The sequence below is a fragment of the Saccopteryx leptura genome, chromosome 5 (genome assembly GCF_036850995.1).
Source record: "Saccopteryx leptura isolate mSacLep1 chromosome 5, mSacLep1_pri_phased_curated, whole genome shotgun sequence".
In the NCBI taxonomy this organism is placed as follows: domain Eukaryota; kingdom Metazoa; phylum Chordata; class Mammalia; order Chiroptera; family Emballonuridae; genus Saccopteryx; species Saccopteryx leptura.
In genome coordinates this window covers 195,274,242-195,294,306 of record NC_089507.1, presented here as the reverse complement: position 1 = coordinate 195,294,306, position 20,065 = coordinate 195,274,242, and the positions used below count along the sequence as shown (strand labels likewise).

Genomic DNA, 20,065 nt, shown 5'->3' with positions numbered 1-20,065 from the left:
GTGCTCGCTCTCGGGAGAGTATGGCAGGCGCCGCGCCGGGCGCCATCATGGAAGAAGACTATTTCGGAAGCGCGGCTGAGTGGGGCGAAGAGGCAGACGGCGGCCAGGTGAGGGTGCACCGGGCGGCCCCGCCTCCGCCGCGCCGGCCCGGCAGTCACCGTGTGGTGTCAGCACAGTGCATCTCCCTGTTCACCGCCTTCTAGCCCCGGCCAGCGGGCCCGCCCAGCGTTCTGCCAGCGAGGGGCACGCACGCGCGCGTGTGGCCGGGGGCGGGGACGAGGGGCGGTGTCCACCGAGGGCGCTCCCAGCCCAGGCGTGGAGACCTGCTGACCTCTGACCTGGGCTCGGTGCGCCCAGGTCCTTTGTGTCCATTGCCACTTTCTCACCCACTTGGTCCCGAGGAGAGCAACTTAGTGCGGGGTTGGTGTTTGGAGCCTCCTGTCCAGAGTACCGCACACTGGTCACCTGCAATCGTCGAAGGCAGCGCGTTAGGCCAGGTGTGCTTTGGTCACATGGGCCAGGTCCTCCCCACTGACTGAGCGCTTTTTTGAGCCACAGCCCTGATCCAGCCCCTGCCTGATGGGCTCACTGATGAGAGGGGGTGCACCGATCTTAGTGTCCATGGTCACCCTGACTGCCTGAGGAGGGGTGGACCATCAAGGTGACGGGGTGGCATGAGATGGGTGTTGGAACATAGTGGTGGGTCCATTTTTGTGACCCACACGTTCTGTTGTTTGGGGTCCCTGTTGGCAATGGTGGGAGGCAGGGAGCTAGTTATGAAGTCCACGTGGTGGAAGGTGAGAGCTATGGAAATGCCAACAGTTGGGTCTGGTTGTAGGTGGCCCATACAGTGGAGAGAGCTGAGATTGGCCAGGTGAGCACCTGGAAGGTTGAGGTCATGCTGGAGCTTGGATGTGTCTTCTGAACAAGACAGGAAACGTTAAGAAGGAGACGGCAAGTTGGTGACTTATGAAGTTGTGGCATCCCGGTGAAAGATGATTGTAAGGCAGGAGGGAGGCCGAGCTGTGAGGGCCACTGGGGTCCTACAAGCACTCACAGAATGAGGTGAAGGTGGAGAGAAGGCCCCTGGGGACACACAGAGGAGATGGGTCTCTGACACGGTGTGGAGCGTAGGGAGGGAGGAGAAGTTGAGGACACCTGGGTTTGTGAATTTGGGGGTAACAGGTAGTTATAGGCTCTTACTAAAATACAGCTGTAGGGAAAGATCTGTTGAGTGGGAAAGGTGAGATCAAGTTTGGATCCAGTGACTGGAAGACCAGTGGGGCACATGAATGAGAATGAGAATGGACTACTGAATACTTGAGTCAGGAGAGAGAGAGAGATGGTTCTCCATCCACCAGTCGACTGATCCAGGCTGAATCCTAGATTTGTAGGCAGGGAGGTGGCATGGCCCAAGAGAAGATGGAGGAGGAGAGAAGAGGCTCCAGGGTAGAAGCCCAAGACTGACATGAGGAGGAGCCTCGGGGTGGACCTGGCCTTCCTTCACATGCTTATTCAAGGCTCTCTGTCCACTGTGGTCTCAGAGATAACTCCCAGTCTCCCCATGGTGGGGCAACTTCTCTGTAGAGCCCCTGATGGTAACCATTCTAGGCTGTGCCGATCTCTGTCACAACTACTCAGCTCGACTGTTATAAGGGGGAAACAACCATAGACTCTGTTTTTTGTTTTTTTTTTTAATGAGGCCTGCTTATTTGAAGCAAATCAATGGTCCTGCTAACAGCAGATTGGTGGTGTACACCTTCAAAAATCACTGCATCGACTTGTTTGGAAAGTGTGAAATGGCACATATAAAATAATAAAAATAATAGCTAACGTTTATTGAGCTCTTACCAAGTGTCAGTGCTTGGCTCTTCCAAAAATGAGCTCATGGAATCTTCACAACAGCCAAATGGGAGTAGGTCCTAGCCTTACCTTTGTTGAACAGAAGAGGATTCCCAGAGGTGAGCTGTGTGCCCCCGGTGCACAGATTCTGCAGGGTGGAGTTGCAAGACAAACCCACGTGGAGTGATTCTGGACCCTGTTTTCTTAGCCACTCATTACCGCCCAGCCCACTTCATAAGAGTCTCACAAAGTCACATGTAATAATGTATGTGGAACAGCAAACAAACAAAAAAGGGACAGCATTCTAGAGCTTTCAGGTGAAATGACAGGATATTTATATGAATAGAAAAGTGGCCTGACTTGTGGCGTTTACCACCAGCAGGAGGATGAGTATGGAGAGGGAGAGGACGATGCAGAGGTACAGCAAGAGTGCCTTCACAAGTTCTCTACCCGGGATTACATAATGGAACCCTCCATCTTCAACACTCTGAAGAGGTAGGTGAGAAAGGTCATTCGTATGGGAGGAAGCTGGGGAGAATTTAGAGAAAGTTTTACAATAGACCCAGAAGAGAACATGGAAAAGGAAGAATAATGTGATATTGGAATGGAAGGCTTCTAGGGGTTCTCTCCACACTGGGAAAAAAATCTTAAAAGCCTATCTTCCTGTTTACCTGCCTCCTTGTTGTCGTTCATCCCCATGACTGTCCACATTCATTTTATTTGTTACGTTTTCTAGGTATTTTCAGGCAGGAGGGTCTCCAGAGAACGTTATCCAGCTCTTATCAGAGAACTACACTGCTGTGGCCCAGACTGTCAACCTGCTGGCTGAGTGGCTCATTCAGACAGGTGCTCTGTGGGTGGCCCTTGTCCTGGCTGGTCATTTACTCTCCCTCCCCCTTTTTAAAAAGACCTCTTGAGCCATTATAATGCTGATAAATTGGAAAGCGTCTTTGTTTTCCTGGTTTTTAAGACTTAGTAAGTCAGAACTGCACTTCTTACCTACCTTTGTTTGCTTGATTCTTATCGTTGATTCAGTAATTGAGGTTTGCAGATAGTCTGCTAATGTAATTCTCATTGAGCTGTTTTCTCTGCCACACTGAAGAATCACAGAATTATACAGTGTATGTTCAGTGTGTCATTTTTTAGAGGTCTATTATAGCAAACAGCAAATGATGGACAATTTAGGACTGAGTATGACTATGGCTTTTAGCTAATATGATCCAAGTAGAGCCTTACTGTAAATCACTGAACTGGGTGCAGATGACGTCACTAAGTACTTTCCGGAAACTAGTCCATTCATTGCTGTCACAGTAATTAGACACAAGTGTCTCTCCAGCTGGCATCTGTACACCACCACCCCACCTCCCACCCCCACCCCCACCCCCCCGTGTAGCCTTTCCATCCTACTACCTGTTTTGGTCATTTGTCTTTGTCTTTAGTGAGCTTTTGAAGATGTTGTCCTTTCCACGTGGACATCTTTGTGTGTTCTGCTCTGTGCTCCCTTTTTGGTTCTTACCATTGAATATGATGAATGAATATGAATTTTTATAAGAGATCTAAGATCCTAAGCTGTCAGAAGCAGTTCTTTGTCTTTGATTCACATAGAGACTTCTGACCTGTCTACTTTTCCTAAAACAATACAGTATATTGAGAGATTGCCATTTTCTTTCAGGCGTTGATCCTGTGCAGGTGCAGGAAACCGTGGAAAATCACTTGAAGAGTTTATTGATCAAACATTTTGACCCCCGCAAAGCAGATTCTATTTTTACTGAAGAAGGAGAGGTGAGGGATTGTTGTTGTGTTTCTGGTTCCAGTTCCTAGGGTCTTTGGCTAATTGGCTAATTCCATGTGCACAGTGGAGTGTGGCATATTGTGTAAGAAATAAAGAGTTGGGGACTGAAGTCAGGTTGTGAGACAGAAGTTTCATCAAGTCAAAATTGCCCTTCAGATGCCATCCTTGGTCTGGTGAGAAGAGCGCACAGGCACCTTGCTCAGGAGGAAGACCAGCGGGCTCGCAGCCCTCGTGCCGCTAACTCTGGAGTAGCTCTTGGGTGCTGTGCGGTAGTCATTCAGGTCCTCCAGAGAGCAGGTGCCAGGACAGGGCTTGTGTGCAGGAGATTTTGGAGGACACAGCTGTGAGGGAAGATGGGCAGTGGCTGGAGGAGGCGGGGAAAGCTGTGATGCAGGTCTGGCCCCGATGACACGGGAGGAAAGGATGGTTGGGTAGGAGGCATCTCAGACCATAGTGCAGTTGTCAGTTTCCGGATGTGACCGCAGAGTCTTCAAGCCACCATCACCTGTCCTTGGAGCCCTGCTACCCTTAGTCAGTGTCCATGGGCAGCCTGTGGGATGCTTGGCCTTGGCCCCGGGGCAGACTCAGTGCAGCCACACAGGAGGAGAGCTGAGACACATTTTCATGGCCACTTCCCATGGTGACGGACGAAACCACCTGTGCTATTTGAATTGCCTTTTTCCGTGTGTGCCCAAGTGCACAACTGACTTAGCAGGAGGTGATTGTGTGTGATGCTGCTGCACGGAAGTCTCCAGGAAGCCTCGGCACGCCTGTGTGCGGTCGGGTCGCTCCGAAGCTGTGCGCAGCTTAGCTCGCCACTCAGCTGCCCGCGTGGCATCACCGCTCTGGGTCTGCAGGGCAGGGCCACATCTGCACCCACAGCGCTCTGCTGTCCCGCTGGGGCGGCCTGTGGTCAGACAGCACGGCCTTCACTGCAGCTGAAGCTGGGCCTCCTCTCTTGCCTTTTGTTTGTTGGCAGACCCCAGCGTGGCTTGAACAAATGATCGCACACACCACATGGAGGGATCTGTTTTACAAACTGGCTGAAGCTCATCCAGACTGTTTGATGCTTAACTTCACTGTTAAGGTAGGAATAGGACCAGTCAGAGAAAAGACAAAAGTGTTTATGAGTGAGGGTTATTTTGGTTGGTTGGTGGGTGGTTTTTCTCCTTTGAAAGATCATGTTCGCTTGTTTGTAAAGGCCTTCATCATCGGCACTTTAGTAAATCTTACACTGAGAGGGAAAAGCACAGAATTTGTATGTTTTTGCATCAGCATGTCTGATGTTTTTAGAATTTGGCAGGAACATATTATAGAGTTTGTTGTGTCCCTAGAGGGGCTTTTTTGGAATGCCTGGACTGTCTCCTTCAGCTTACACACAAAGAAATCGAGCCTGGAGGTTACCTGGGCCACGGCCCTAGCTAGAGGTGAAGCAGGAGTCAGAGTAAAGGTGTGAGACCTGAAGTCAGTGCTTGCTTGTCCCATTTCACCACAGGCACTGAGAACTAGCCAACTTTCTGTGAAATGTGTGGTCACTACGTGTTGACACTGTGTTGGCTTCTTGTTCTTGTGTTGTAGCTTATTTCTGACGCAGGGTACCAAGGGGAGATAACCAGTGTATCCACGGCCTGCCAGCAGTTGGAGGTGTTTTCTAGAGTACTTCGTACCTCTCTGGCCACAATTTTGGATGGAGGAGAAGAAAACCTTGAAAAAAATCTTCCTGAGTTTGCTGTAAGTTCATTGTTTCTCTCAAATTGGAAGGAGGCGGTTGGGTCAAGCATTTTGAAATGTGAAAGGCCCTTTCCTTTAGAGAACATCCAGGTCAGAGGCTCCTTCCAAGATAATAACTTCCTGCAGGGGGAGTGTGGCGGTCTGACTCTGTTCTCTGCATTTGTCATTGCGGCGGTTGTGAAGCCCTGAACTCTCTCTCCCTGCCGTCTTTCAGAAAATGGTGTGCCACGGGGAGCACACGTACCTGTTCGCCCAGGCCATGATGTCGGTGCTGGCCCAGGAGGAGCAGGGCGGCTCTGCTGTGCGCAGGATCGCCCAGGAGGTCCAGCGCTTCGCCCAGGAGAAGTGAGGCAGCGTTTGTGCTCACCAGCCCTGCTGGGTGCCCCCAGCACACCCCCTTGTCCTACTTCCACAACCAGAGACTCTAGGCCCTCTTCTTTTGACGTATAGGCAGATTGCCTTTTACCCAGTGAGTGGGAGAAGTCAGGGTAGCTTAAAGTACAGGTAGAGAGCTTGTTTCCTAAAGTATTGCTTTGATGAATAATTTGTTAAGTCCTAGGTGATTGTTCAAGTCACTGGATTTATGAACTTAAATCTTCATGTACTGGGATTTATCAATACCAAATAACAATAGCCGTGAAACAGTTATACAGTAGTATTAAGTGTTGCATTATAGTGCATATCATAGAACAAAATTAGCTCTTACTGTCTTTATTTTCTATTGAGTCTTAACAAGGTATTTGAAAATGTGTGGTTCCTTTTAGAAAGTCTGTGGGCTGTATTGGAACCCCTTTCCCAGCTCTCTCCAGATGTTGTTTTAACGGGTCAGTCAGTCAGTGTGCCAGTGAAAGGCAGAAATGTGGAAAAAACAGGGACCCCCAACAAGTAAAAGCACTGACTAAGAAAAAAGGACAGAGAGAGGGAGGGAGGCAGGGTTACTAAGGACATATTCCGCCTTCTTAATGATGGGCTGTGGGATTGTTTTCATCAGGGGCCATGATGCCAGTCAGATCACACTAGCATTGGGCACGGCGGCTTCCTACCCCAGGGCTTGCCAGGCCCTTGGGGCTATGTTGTCCAAAGGAGCCCTGAACCCAGCTGATATCACAGTCCTGTTCAAGATGTTTACAAGCATGGACCCACCTCCTGTTGAACTCGTAAGTTGCTTTTCATTTTAATAATGAAGGGGGACACCCCCAATGCCAATTGGAAGAGTGATTTTGGAAAGCCTGTGTTTCTCTGAATTCTCTTAAGTCAGTGAGTGCAAATTCCTGTTGAAATGTTTCTGCGCCTTTCCTGGTACCTTCCCATCTTGCACTGAGCCTGCGCACCTGCTGGGTGTCGTGTGGCTGTACCGCTGCTGCCCTCACCCTTGCCACCATGAGTATATGGGCTTACCCGCCACCTCTCTCCCGTGTCCCTCTGCAACGAGCCCCGTGTCCTCCTCAGATCCGGGTGCCAGCCTTCCTGGACCTGTTCATGCAGTCCCTCTTCAAACCCGGGGCCAGGATCAACCAGGACCACAAGCACAAGTACATCCACATCTTGGCGTACGCAGCGAGCGTGGTCGAGACCTGGAAGAAGGTACCGTCAGAGCGGAGAGTCCAGAACCTACTGCTCTCTGCTGTTACTGGTCTCTGGCTGCAAGAAGTCCTGAGTGCACCTAGTGTCAGAAATGTCTTTTTTAGTGTTTATTCATGAAGTAGTCAAAGTGCTAAGTGCATAGCATTTCTAATACTTGATTCAAACTGTAATTTGAAGTTTGTGTGACTAAAAAAATGAGCCCTGTTTCCCTAAGCTCCACACGCCAGTCCCCTTGGTTTTCAGTGGCTCTGTGCTGTGTGACTGGGGAGTGTGACCCCTGAAGTCAGGGGTAGGGAGAGGGTTTGCAGAGAGAAGTGGGCCATAGCAGATCATGCCTCCACCAGGCCAGACCACCCCGACCCTGCTCTGCAGGACTCACTGACTGGGTGTGTGTTTCCAGAACAAGCGAGTGAGCATCAACAAAGATGAGCTGAAGTCAACATCAAAGGCCGTTGAAACTGTTCACAACTTGTGTTGCAATGAGAACAAAGGGGCCTCGGAACTAGTGGCCGAGCTGAGCACACTTTATCAGTGTATAAGGTAAGCAAACGGAACTTAGTTCTACACTTCATTCTTTTGGAAGGAGGTAGCTTGACTTATCTGTTAAAAGTTCAAAAAACCCTGTGTAAGCCTCAGAAGTACTTATTCATTTCATTTTTTGTTTGAACGTGTATAGAGAACTTTAAACTGTTTTAGCAGCATGAGTAATTTTCAGGTGGTACTTGACAGAAGTCTGCTCACAAATTAGATGAACAAAAAGACCAACCAGAATTACAAAAATTGATTTGGAGAATAGGTTCTATTTGCAGGAAAAGTTAGGCCAACAATTGTGCCAATTACGTCAATAAGAATTCACTAGAAAAGCTTACAAAGAGGGTGTTTTCTCAGGAATTTGAATCTTTCCCATTAATCTGTCCTGTAGGGGACAAGGAGAGGGTTCGCTAAGTAACTGAGTTTCAGTCCATCACCCAGCTCCCGGCAGGGCTCACCCTAATGCTTCCCTGGAAAGCAGGAGGACGTGTCGAAGAGGGTTGATGGGATAGATTGAGTTGGTTCTTTAAACCTTTGTTTAGTTGTGGTGTTTGTTTTTGAAGAAACGTTGAAAGGAAGCATTGTGCCTTATTACCGCAGGTTTCCAGTGGTCGCGATGGGGGTACTGAAGTGGGTGGACTGGACTGTGTCAGAGCCACGGTACTTCCAGCTGCAGACTGACCACACGCCGGTGCACCTGGCGCTGCTGGACGAGGTAGGGGACAGAGGGCTGCACACAGCACACTACTGCTTGCTTAATGCCCGCCGTTTGTAGGTGCTGTGGCTTTAAGGGAAAAGATATCTAACAAAGCCCATATGACTAGGCTAATGCACATCAACCAGAGTTGAATGTCCATAGTGTCCCCTTAGTTCCTAATGAAATGACATTGAACAAGACACATTTCGAGGGCCTGCCATGTTGTGTCTATACCTGTATTTCAAGTACATCTGTTCAGTGAGTTCAGAAGATGTTCCAATGGAAGCTAGTTATTTCTATCCTAAATGAGTTTCCTTTGAAGGAACTCGTTTCATTGACTATTGGAAGTCTCAGTTTTTATCAAGTGACCCTGAAAGCATGGGGGATGGCACAGAAGCTGCGTGGGTGAGCACCAGTGTCAGGGTGAGTGGGGGGTAGGTGGCTGTGACAGTGGTCCTTTGTGTGCTGATGAGGCCCCTTTCATCTGTAGATCAGCACCTGCCACCAGCTCCTCCACCCCCAGGTTCTGCAGCTGCTGGTCAAGCTCTTTGAGACTGAGCACTCCCAGCTGGACGTGATGGAGCAGGTGAGTGGGGCCGGGGCTGCGTGCAGCTCAGGGCGGGACCCACTCTAACAGGCCTCTCTGCATCTCCTCTTGTAGCTTGAGTTGAAGAAGACCCTGTTGGACAGGATGGTTCACCTGCTAAGTCGAGGTTATGTACTTCCTGTTGTCAGTTACATCCGAAAGTGTCTGGAGAAGCTGGACACTGACATTTCACTCATTCGCTATTTTGTAACCGAGGTCAGCAACACGCCATTTGTTTCATGTTTCATACTGTTTACCCTAAGTGCCCTTTTTTAAATTCTGTGGTTTTGTACCTAACCCTGAGAACTGTGCTTTCTGATAACCATGCTGATGACGGGGACGGTGACGTAGATCCCAGTTTACCGAGCACCTGCTAGCTGCAGGATCTGTATTGTTTTACCTGCATTACCACCTGGGTGTCTTGACATTGGAAACCGTTCTTGTCACCAGGGGGCAAGAAGCCGGGAGGGGAGGGTGCTTTTCTCCAGACTAATGGGCATTTCATCTGCTCACGGGTGTGTAAGAGGAGTGACCTGCTGTCCTCTCCTTGCAGGTGCTGGACGTCATAGCCCCTCCGTATACCTCTGACTTCGTGCAGCTTTTCCTCCCCATCTTGGAAAACGATAGCATCGCAGGCACCATTAAAACTGAAGGCGAACATGACCCTGTGACGGAGTTTATAGGTAGGTGGACATCAGGATCCCTGTGCTAGTTTTAAATGCCGTTACTTTACCTCTTGAGTCTAACCCTGTGACTGTCTTCCTCCTGTTTGCGGAAGCTCACTGCAAGTCCAACTTCATCCTGGTGAACTGATTCCCAGCGTCCTCCAGAGCCAGAGCGGCCGTTCCCGAGCGGGGTGCCATCCCTGGCCGGAGGGGTGCAGTCGGCACCTCAGGAAGGCGTTCTGGGCGGGGAGGTGGGTGGCTTTTGAAAACGATAAGTGGGAAACTGCTGTTAGGAGCAGTCCCCTCACCTGGCCAATCCTGTTTACAGTATTCTCCCCCCCCCCGCCCCCATTGAACACACCGGGTCCATGTTACCTCAGGACTGAGATGCTTAAATGACCTACTTGCAAAGTTGACTTTTTCTCACAAGAACCTAATTAGTTGATATTTTATTTGTCTTAATTTTCCAAGAATGAATAAAATTAAAACCTTCCTATTGGGTCAGTTTCAGACTCCGCTGCCTTCTTGTCATGTGTAAATAAGGCAGGCTCAGGCTGTTCTCTGGGAAGTCCTGGGTTTTATTCATCTGTGGGCGATTTGAAACTGCCATCCCTCCCGCCACCCCCCTGTATCTTCCAAGGTGACAATAGAACTGATTAACGCCACAGTAGGGACCACAGTTGCCACAGAGAAAATACCAAACCATCAATCGAAGAAAGTGGAGGTCACGTAATGAATGTCTTACGATCACGTCTTTGACAGGTAGCTGGTATGCGCAGTCCCCGCAGAGGCTGTCCTGTGCGGGGGTGGGCGCTGTTTCCATGGGACTCCTGGGACGTGCTCTGCCAGCACCGCGGCGGTCTCATTGACAGGTGCCCCTCTGAGAGCTCAGTGCCCTCACCGATCGTCAGATAGCAGTAGGACTTGAATGTCAGCCCCCACGTCCTCCAAACCATGGCATTGCCAACCCAGTGACCAAAACGAAAGGATCCCCTCTGGTTATGGTTCATGATGTTTCTTAAAGAACTGTTGTTGTGAGACATCCGCCTTAAACGATGGGATCCCCAAAGGTACAGTTGTCCTCGATAGCCAGGTTGTAGTCGGCACCCTTCCCATCTTTATAGGTGCTGGTCACTATCCTCATCCAGCCTCGCTCGCCCTGTGGGAAGCGGGAGCGTGGGGTTAGCTCCTGGGCTGTGGCCCTGACTCCCCTCCCCCTCAGCATGCAGACGACCCGCCTCTTCGCCTGTCACTCAGCACCGCTTGTCGGCCTGTGCAGCGGCCCCTCCTTTCCCAGGAAGGACCCCTGCTTAGAAGTACCTTCTGTGGAAATATTTCCACCTGCTTAATATTTAACTCAAGGGGCACATGGCCCTGTATGCCCAAAGCTAATACATGTGACCAAAATGTGGATGCTTTGGACCAGATGACTTCTTATTAATGTCGCCATTTGCAGTCATTTAATACAAAAATACTGACATTTCATCACTTCGACATTACTTTCCTCCATTTCATAATAATGAATGTGTCTTAAACTGTTAATGGTTTATACTATACTATGTCTTAGAAATTAAAATTCTGGCAGTCTAGTTTATCTCCCCTGGATTTGTGACCCAAATCAAAAATATCTTTGAAAAAATGTCACAGTAGTTTAGTGAGCAGAGCCAAAACTGACAGGAAAAAGAATGAGATGGCCTGAAGAATAAACTAGCCAAACTAAACTAAAGCAGAGTCCCAGCACCAGTGATTCCCGCCAGGAGACACCGGCAGTGCCCAGAGACGTTTTTGGTTGTCATGACGAGGACAGGGAGGAGCAGCTATGGAATCTGGTGGATAGGGGACAGGGATGGTGATAAACACACAACCATGCTCAGGACTGACTTCCTGGCCACAAAGCCAACCGGCCCTCAACATGAGAGCAGTGTCAGGGTAACATCTTACCCATGGTTCGCCCCACGAATTCCGGACGACCCAGTACTCGGTCCCATCGCTGACACCCCAGCCCACCACGGAAATGACGTGGTTAATGTAGCTCTGCTCCTGGTACTCCGCGTAGATGCCTCCCGTGTACTTAACCATCTTTTCTGTTGCCATTATACCACAGCTGGGAGCAAGCAGTCAAAGAATTAGCATTTGAGGTGTGAATGGTAGAGTGAATCCCACTGAGAGAACACAGGTCAGGCAGTTCTGCCTGGTGTTCAGCCCCATAGCCCACAGTGCTCGCTGCAGCCCAGAGCCGTCCCATGGTGTCCCTCACCCACAGCCTCCCTGAGGGCCTACTGGTCAGTTCAGCTTCACTTCAGAGAAAACGCATGTGGCTGTGTCTCGAGCCTAGCGAACCAAGCCGGCCCGTGGGAGAGGGCAGCGGCTGCAGCCCGTACCCCACAGCAGGTGGGAGAGGGCAGCGGCTGCAGCCCGTACCCCACAGCAGGTGGGAGAGGGCAGCGGCTGCAGCCCGTACCCCACAGCAGGTGGGAGAGGGCAGCGGCTGCAGCCCGTACCCCACAGCAGGTGGGAGAGGGCAGCGGCTGCAGCCCGTACCCCACAGCAGGTGGGAGAGGGGAGCGGCTGCAGCCCGTACCCCACAGCAGGTGGGAGAGGGCAGCGGCTGCAGCCCGTACCCCACAGCAGGTGGGAGAGGGCAGCGGCTGCAGCCCGTACCCCACAGCAGGTGGGAGAGGGCAGCGGCTGCAGCCCGTACCCCACAGCAGGTGGGAGAGGGCAGCGGCTGCAGCCCGTACCCCACAGCAGGTGGGAGAGGGGAGCGGCTGCAGCCCGTACCCCACAGCAGGTGGGAGAGGGCAGCGGCTGCAGCCCGTACCCCACAGCAGGTGGGAGAGGGCAGCGGCTGCAGCCTGTACCCCACAGCAGGTGGGAGAGGGCAGCGGCTGCAGCCCGTACCCCACAGCAGGTGGGAGAGGGCAGCGGCTGCAGCCCGTACCCCACAGCAGGTGGGAGAGGGGAGCGGCTGCAGCCCGTACCCCACAGCAGGTGGGAGAGGGCAGTGGCTGCGGCCTGTACCCCACAGCAGGTGGGCGCACCTGATGGGGCCGTTGGCGTAGATCTCCGCCATCATCTTCTCCCTCCCGGAGACGGAGCCGTAGTCACCCACTTTCCAGAGAGTGTAGTTCTGGATGGGCTGGCACTCCTTGAATTCAGTACACGTGCCACACTGGTTAAACTTGTCACACTCTGGGGGGGGGGGGGGGTCGCAGGAAAGTCAGTGTGAGAGCCTTCTCAGTAACCAGCTATCAAAACCACCCAGGGCCCTCTCCCCTCAGCTCCTCGCCTGCCGGCCGAGCCCGTGCCCCGCCAGGCCCTGCCTCATCGGGCCGCTCCTCCAGCTCAGAAGAGGTGTGAAAAGCCCTTCGCAGGCCTTAGCCTTGGCGCAGAGAGAGAACCTTAATTAGTGCATAGTAGGCACTCAAAAGACAGCCTTTTTCTTTCTTCCTTTAATGGCCTAGGGAAGGGCCCTTTCACAGTACTCCATAACTGAAAATAGAGTGTAATTAAATGATTAGCTCTTAATAAGATGACTTGAATGCTGGCTAGGGAACAGGCCAGTAGTCATTTGGGAAGAAAAGCATCTTCTGATTATTTTGGTTTGAGGTGATATCAAGAGTTAGGCTAAAAACAACAACAATAAAAACAAAACAAACCAAAAAGCACAGCCATTAGTTCTGTAAGACGCCACACTATCCAATAGCTGTGCTCCCCTGGACCCTCAGCCTGCCTTTTCACATCTTCTGCGTCACCTATATCACTGTCATGGTTTCTAACCTGTCCAGGTTCCTCCCCCAAGACATTGGACTCCTTGAGGATTACAGTGGTTTGATGCGTCCTTTGGTTACCAAATGCCCAGTACAACTGGAAAGCGTTGTGGCCACATTTGCTAATAAAAAGACCAGGCTGTTTATTGCAAACAGGTTCCTGATGAGCTCCATCTGCCCGTCATGCTAGGCGGGTTCGAGAGGCCTGGCCTAGGCCAGAGGAGACCAGTTCAGAGCTGAGCAGGGCAGGGCGAGGCCCTGGGGCCTGATTCCTGGTTCCCAGCGGTCACTCCCTCCTCCCTTCAGCTGTCCCACTCGAGGTTCTCTGACCCGTGCTGGGTTTACCACTTCAATGAGACTCACCCAACCAGTCTGGGGGAATTCTTTGTGGCTGGGCAATACTGCCCAGGAGGCAAGCTGAAGGCCCCCTGTGGTGCCTGGGTCTCCTGTGCGCTTCAGAGGGCACAGGAGCGGGGCAATCCCTTTTCTAGAAGGAGAAGGCGGCTGGGAAAGCACCTGGGCTCCCCCCACCCCCCCTCCAGTCTCACACAGCCTTTGAATGGGTTCCAGCTTTGCTCCAACAGTGAGGAAGCTGGACAGAGGCAGGTGACTTAAAACTGCCAGTTATGGGCTTGGGGTTTGGATTCTCTCTTTCCTTTCCAAGGGGGCAGCCTGAAAGGAATGTGCCAACTCCAGGGATTCCAGCTCAGGTTGGTCTGCTGCTCCATGCAGGGTCCCTGGGCTCCAGATCGCCTGAATGCACGTGGCCCAGGTTCATGGGGTTGGAACCTGGCCAACACCATGTTCTGCTGGCTGGACTGGCTTGCTTCCAACTTGGGCAGCAGCCTGCCTGCATTCCCCACCCCGGAAAACTTACTCGTCCCTGTACAGTGGCCACCTGTGCCTCTCTTACAAAGGCCCATGAAACCACCAAGAAACCAATATGTCAAAACCCCAATCCATGGCAGCCCTGGCCACAGGGATACAAGGCTGTAGAGACCCCTCCCCACAGCTTTTCCGGTGGCCTGACCAAGAACTGTGGAATCCAGCTCCCTGCGCCCCCAAACCCACAGGGTTTAAGCCTCCCCGAGTGCCCAGCCCAGGGTAAGAAGTATGGGGTTGGCCTATGCTCAGGTCACCTTTCCCTGGAAAGAGGGATGTGGGCTGGGCGAGGGCCTACCCTGGTCCTTGGCCTGGTAGTTGTTGCAGGTCTCGTCGGGGATGCCGTGCTGGTGGGCGTAGGCCCACACTTCCATGTCATTGCCCCCCTCGCAGGAGCCAGCTTTGGCACAGTCGATGACGTGCTGCACGGACAGTAGGGTGGAGGGCCACGCCCCCTTCCTCTTGATGTTGATCCGATCTGCGAGACAGCACCCGTGGGAATCAGCACCCAGCCTGCCCCTCTCAGGAGGGCCCTCTCCATACCTCCTTGAGGAAGCCTTGGCTCTCCAGAGCGTCTCCCCTGGCCCTTCCCTGGCACTGCTGCGTCTGCCCGTACCACCTGACTGTAAGCACCATGTGGCCTGTCTGTTGAGCTGTGGATGTCCTGTAAGTGCCCACCGAGGCACAGAAAGAGCCAGATAAAAGACAAGCCCACCAGGCAATTAGCCAGAAGGCCAGCAAGCCCCCGCGCGGAGGCCAGCAGGGACCTGTCCCCAAGTGCACTGTGCCTACTGCTGGTGGCGTCTGGGCCATGGGACTGGGGGTACAGAGGGAGGGCTTGGAGCAGCCAGCCAGGATCGGGTCAGTGTTGATACTCTCATTGCCTGTGGGCTGGGTTCACAGCCACCTCCCACTGTGGGCAGCCAGGGACAGACTTGCTTCTCTCTCAGTAAACAGACAAAATCCCACAGTGGGCCCAGGCCCTGCAGCCAATCTTACCCAGTGCCCGGGGCTCACTTTCCACTGTCCAAGGTGATTTAACAGCCACACACCCTGCCAGGTGCCACCGCAGGGCCCCCCCTCTCTTCCCCACCCCCAAGACATAAGTCAAACCCTCCACAGCCTCCAGACAGCCTCCACAGGGCACCCCAGGCCTCCCCTTGCTCCCCTCTGGCAGCCCCCCAACCGTCCTCCAGACACACAAAAGTTTCTTGCTGCACACAGTGTCTATTTGGTGGAGGACAGAGGACAATAAACGAATGTCAGTATGGAAGCATGAAGTATGTAGTGATTTGAGAAAAACAGAGGGGAGCGAATTCAGGGTTAGGGGCGATGTGTAGAGAGGGTGGCTGAGGACCTCACTGGGGTGGCACCCTGGCAGGAAGCATGTGGGAGCGCAGGTTCCTGGCATGAGAAGGTCCCTGCTGTGCTGCAGCCCATGGCATCCACCCCGGATCCCCACATGGGACAGGGAGCTCTAGCAGGTCAAGGAGGGATTTGGGGTTTTATCTGCATGAAATCTTAGAGGGTTTCAAGCATAACAGAAACATGACCCGACCTGGGTCTGACCAGGCTTTTGCCTGGATGACAGGAAGGATGATGTTTTCACTGTGCGAGCTTAGCCTGGGAGGCCCGAGAAGAGTGGGATTTGAGAGTGTGGATGAAAAAGGGGTTCTACAAAGACTAACTTCACAGGGTGAGTTGATGGTAAATTTCCAACTGGGCAGGTCATGGTGGGTAGACAAACCCTAGGCATATAACTTTTGTTTTTTCAGTGAAGACTGCCCTTTGCCATAAGCCACCCTGTCCATCGTTCCTGTGCAGCTAGGTTGACATACCTGTGAAATGCCTCTTTTCAGACCCTTCAAGTGAAACCACCCACAAGGGAACACTTGATCTTGTGAACTCTCTAGTCATGGGATCCTGCCCTTTCTCACCTCCCCGTCTTCTTCCTCATGTTCCCTCCCAATTCCAAATGCATACAAGAAGCCGCAAGACTGTCCTTCTCCGGAGCATCTGCGATCTTGCTTCCCAGTAACTGCCTTCAGTTCGGCTGAAATAAACTATTATAAACATTCTCTAGAGGTTTGGACATTCTTTTGTCCCCAGGGGTGGTGGTGGGGGGGTGAGGGAAGGACAAACTGTTTGGATCTGAATGTATGAGGTTTCAAGGGTCAGGGTCCAAGCAAGTGGGATAGTGGACGGCTGGGTGTGAAGCCCAAAGTTCAGGTGGAGGGTCCAGTGGAGCCAAGGACTTAGTCCTGGGGAACCCGATGTTCATTAGTGAACTTGGAACGATGTGGAGCCCCAAGAGTGTGGAAGGAAGTGGGTTAAGTGCTAAAAGCATTACAAGGACAGGTAATGAAGCATAAACCAGGAGGTGGAGGCCTGGGGCTGACCACTGGCCCTGCCCACATGGCAGCCCCTTGCCAGTGACCTTGGCAAAGATGGTGCCCATCGAGTGAGGCTGCAGTGGGCTCAAGGATGGAGAAGAAGAAGCAGACACAGCAGCCCAGCAGTGGGGTGGTGGCTGGAGGCGGGCTGGAGTCACACCCTTGCTCCTCTATTCAGTGATGGCCAAATGCTAGCACAGGGAGGAGTGGCCTCAACAAGGGACTCATGCTTGATGCCCAGGAACTGGAGGGAAGGCAAAAACTATGGCCAGCTGCACTGGGTCGCAGCTGGGCTGGTGCCCGTGGAAATCCCCTTCTGGGGACTTCTATTTTCTCAGTGAAAGAGAAAAAAGAACCCTGCTCATGGGAAGAATGTTAGAGGTTTGAGGAGAAAGCAGGAGAAACAGTCCTCTGCCCAGGAGAGAAATTTCCCTCCAGAATTGTGGCCAGTTGAGCCTTCAGAAAAGGGACCAAGGGCAGGGCCCAGCTGCCCAGTTTTTCACAAATGCAAATCTGGGCATGTGACTCCCTCTCTTAGTTCCTTCAAGGCTTCATCAGGCCCCTTCCCTGGGGGCAGGGCCCCTGGTGACTTCTGCACCCTCCCCCACACTGAGGCCTGGCCACAAGGCCCTTCCACTTCCTCATCTGAGCGTCATCCCTGGCGTCCCTGCCACCCCTGCCGCCTGTTTGGCCTTTGCCCTGACCTTCTACTTTGAGGCTGCCCATACCTGCCTGCTGGCCCAGCTCTCACGGCGGTTGAAGTGGTTCAGCCGCTGGCCCTGTGTATCTCCTGGTCTCCCCAGGTCCCCTGAGGGCTCCTATACCTTCAGTGGGGCCTCAGCCAACCTGCTCCTTCTCCTTTATGAAGGATCAGGTGTATTCTGTAGCCCCCCGGGGTCTCCTCACCAGTCCCCCTAAAGAGATGGGGCAGAGCCACCAGTGGGATCCCAGCAGATGCCATTCCTTCAGCTGGCCTGCCTAGTGAGCTCCCCAAGTCCAGAACAGACAGTGCCTCTAGCCTAACAGGGCAGTTTCTCAATGGGTGAGTCCCTTTGCCAAGGGACTTCCAGTATAACACAGGCTCCTGGAACCCTGGGCTACCCCTGACCACGAGGAGCCCCTCCCACATGCTTCTCAGTGGCCTGGGGCTGAATAAAGGCCCGAGGCTAATCTTTCCTCGACCCCCCCCCCCTCCCCTTAAAGCCAGGTCCAGCAGCCTTTTCAAGTGGTTCTACCTCAGCAGTCTACCTGCCTCACTGGTCAGATGGCTAAGGCCCAAATGAGAAAAGGGGCCTGCCTCGCTTCATGCTCCAAGCCCAGGACAGGCATTCACCTCAACTGTTAACTGCTGTTGAAAGGCAGCTTCATTTCTACCCCCAGACACTGGCAGAGGGGTTTCACTGAGTTTGCACTTCTCATTCCATCCCAAATGGCCTGGGGCACAAGCTCTAGGTCACAGAAGGCACCCAGGGGCCACTTGTCAGTGGGTTCCTGTCCTAGTGAGGCCTGCACCCGCAGGCCTCAGACAGGCCCGCCCACCCTGCACAGTGGAGTCAGGATCGCCACTGACCTGTGTCACTTCAGCCTCCTCGATGGTAAGGGGCAGCAGCAATCACAGGTCAGCTCTCTCTAGTCTGAGGGCTCAGATATCCCCATTGCAGGCTGAGCCCTCACACAGAATGTCAGGCCCCTGGCACCCTGGGCTGAGGCCCCCCTGAGTGCCTGAATAGGCCTTCCTGGCCCAAAGTTGAGGGGCGCTGGGCCCCCACCTACCCGCCATGGCGCTGGTGCTGCCGTGGGCCCAGCAGGAGCCGCAGTACTGGGGGATGTGCTGGTTCCTGGTAACACTGGCGTAGTTGATCCCATTCACGTTGCGCCAGTCCCAGCTCTTGGGCAGATCCGACGGGGACAGGTACTCATGAGGCCGTGGGTATGTTCTGGGAAGAGACCACCATCAACAGAGTCAGTACTGGGGCTCCTGGGCCTCTGCACAGACAGGGCTCCCTAGGGCCCTCTTTCTCCTCAATCGCACCAGGCCACCCCCAAAAGCAGGACCCAGGCTGCTCCCCAAACAATGCTCCCAATGCAGGGCATGGTTGGTACTTGCCCTGCCCAGCAAACCCCAGGGCTCCCCTGGGTGTGTAAAGGAAGAGAGACCCCCCAAAACTAGATTTGACCCCCAAAGGTCAAGGGAGGGAAGGCGCCCCAAGGAGGATGCAGGGTCCCCAAAGGGATGGGACAGCCCTCCACGCCGGTGCCGACCTGCGCCCCAGGTTGGACAGCTGGTCCCCCCGCAGGGGCCGGTAGCAGCCCTGGCCCGGGCGGAAGTGGAAGCCGGCCCTCGCGGCGCCCGCCAGCAGCAGGAGCAGCAGCAGCGGTCCCGCTGGCCTGGACGACGCCATGTCCCCTGCGCCTGTCCCGCTCCGGGTCCCGATTCGAATCCCGCGCTGAGTCCCGCTCCAGGTCCCGCGCCGGTACCCCTCCACCCGCTCCCCGCCGTCCCTTGCGCTCTGGCCCTGGCCCCGCCCGGCCCTTAAGGTGGTGGCGCGGGTGCCCGGACACACCCCCGGGGCGGGGCGCCCGCTCCTGCCCCCGGTGACCCCGGCCCCGCCCCGACTCTGCCCCGAGCCTGCCCCAAGCCAGCGGACCGCCGGCCGAGCGCCCTGGGCGGGGGAGGGGCCGGAGCTGGGGTCACGCGCTGGGCTTGGAGCCAGACCCCAGACCTGACCCGGCCACTGGTCACTACCCACGTGGGTTGGTGGCTTAACTAAGCACATCCTTGTCAGATTTTGAGGGGCCCTGGCGCGGGGATGGAGTGAGGACAGTGGGGTCTAAATGTCCCCGCCAATCTTAGATTCTGGGTCTACCTGTCCCTGCCAATCTTAGATTCTTCAGACCCTCAACCCTGGAGAGGTGCCCCCTGTCTCCACATCCCATCTGGGCCTAGACCTACCTGGGAATAGGCAGGGATCTCCCCAAATACTGAAGGAAAGCCACTGTCCCTGCAGAATTCTGCCCTGACATGGCTTTCAGAACCTCACTTCTCAAGGGCTGGTACCCTCTGCAGAGATGTTGGCCCTTCACAGAGACGACAGCCAGTGCCCCCAAGGAAAATCTCCCCTGGCACAGAAATTGTTAGTTCTGCATTCTGACTTTCCGAGATGCTAGAGCAGGTTTCCTGCTAACACAACTCTTCATGGTTAAATGAGGAACCGAAAGCAGAACTGGGGACCCCTGGTATCGATTTCACAACTGAGGAGCCATCCCTCCCTCCTGTTGCTTACTCATGCCGCAGAACGTCTCCCCGCCCTGTGAGCGAAGGGTCCCTGCTCACAGAGGGTCCTCACAACGGTCCCTGTTACAGAGACCCCACAGGCCTTTGCAGTGGGGTCCTCAGGTGACCTTGAGTGGCTCTTTCCCTTCTAAGTGGGCACTCGCCACGGCCCCTGGGCCCTCTCTGGGCCTGTGCCCAGCCGGTGATCAGAGATCAAAATGATTGTGTTCTGGACAGGGCTGGGGTACCTGTCTGCAGTGGCTGTCAGAGCAGCACGAGGACTCAGATAAAGCCTGGCCGTTGTTTTATCAGCCCAGA

The 20,065-nt window shown here is 53.6% G+C and overlaps 2 protein-coding genes across 4 annotated transcripts; one reads left to right on the top strand and one right to left on the bottom strand.

Moving 5' to 3' along the window:
* Window positions 1-6: 6 nt before the first annotated feature.
* On the top strand, window positions 7-9,938 carry NELFCD (negative elongation factor complex member C/D). 3 transcript variants are annotated; one of them, XR_010751746.1, is made up of 15 exons: window positions 7-107; window positions 2,222-2,337; window positions 2,579-2,688; window positions 3,515-3,624; window positions 4,614-4,721; window positions 5,213-5,365; window positions 5,580-5,710; window positions 6,357-6,522; window positions 6,815-6,949; window positions 7,350-7,489; window positions 8,081-8,195; window positions 8,668-8,763; window positions 8,839-8,890; window positions 9,317-9,446; window positions 9,542-9,938. XR_010751746.1 is itself a non-coding variant. In XM_066387343.1 (15 exons), exons 1-15 carry the CDS (start codon window positions 21-23, stop codon window positions 9,574-9,576), a joined length of 1,770 nt encoding a protein of 589 aa, XP_066243440.1. In that variant the 5' UTR covers window positions 7-20; the 3' UTR covers window positions 9,577-9,938. The 3 variants fall into 3 exon arrangements, 2 of the variants coding, with proteins under 2 accessions (XP_066243440.1, XP_066243439.1); XM_066387343.1 differs by having other exon boundaries at window positions 2,225-2,337; window positions 8,839-8,979; XM_066387342.1 differs by having other exon boundaries at window positions 8,839-8,979.
* Window positions 9,939-9,985: 47 nt separating this feature from the next.
* On the bottom strand, window positions 9,986-19,002 carry CTSZ (cathepsin Z). Its single transcript, XM_066387345.1, has 6 exons — window positions 18,736-19,002; window positions 18,247-18,410; window positions 14,379-14,558; window positions 12,470-12,620; window positions 11,370-11,532; window positions 9,986-10,587 (listed from the first exon to the last, which is right to left on the bottom strand). Exons 1-6 carry the CDS (start codon window positions 18,873-18,875, stop codon window positions 10,477-10,479), a joined length of 909 nt encoding a protein of 302 aa, XP_066243442.1. The 5' UTR covers window positions 18,876-19,002; the 3' UTR covers window positions 9,986-10,476.
* Between the last annotated feature and the right edge of the window lie 1,063 nt (window positions 19,003-20,065).

What these genes read in the sequence shown, in the direction of transcription:
- NELFCD (XM_066387342.1), top strand. Translation starts at nt 21, where the DNA reads ATGGCAGGCGCCGCGCCGGGCGCCATCATGGAAGAAGACTATTTCGGA. An exon ending in AAGAGGCAGACGGCGGCCAG is followed by an intron (nt 108 to 2,221) that starts GTGAGGGTGCAC and finishes GTTTACCACCAG; the next exon opens with CAGGAGGATGAGTATGGAGA. An exon ending in CAGCGCTTCGCCCAGGAGAA is followed by an intron (nt 5,711 to 6,356) that starts GTGAGGCAGCGT and finishes TGTTTTCATCAG; the next exon opens with GGGCCATGATGCCAGTCAGA.
- CTSZ (XM_066387345.1), bottom strand. Translation starts at nt 18,875, where the DNA reads ATGGCGTCGTCCAGGCCAGCGGGACCGCTGCTGCTGCTCCTGCTGCTG. An exon ending in CTGTCCAACCTGGGGCGCAG is followed by an intron (nt 18,411 to 18,735) that starts GTCGGCACCGGC and finishes GTCTCTTCCCAG; the next exon opens with AACATACCCACGGCCTCATG. An exon ending in TACGCCAACGGCCCCATCAG is followed by an intron (nt 11,533 to 12,469) that starts GTGCGCCCACCT and finishes GCTTGCTCCCAG; the next exon opens with CTGTGGTATAATGGCAACAG.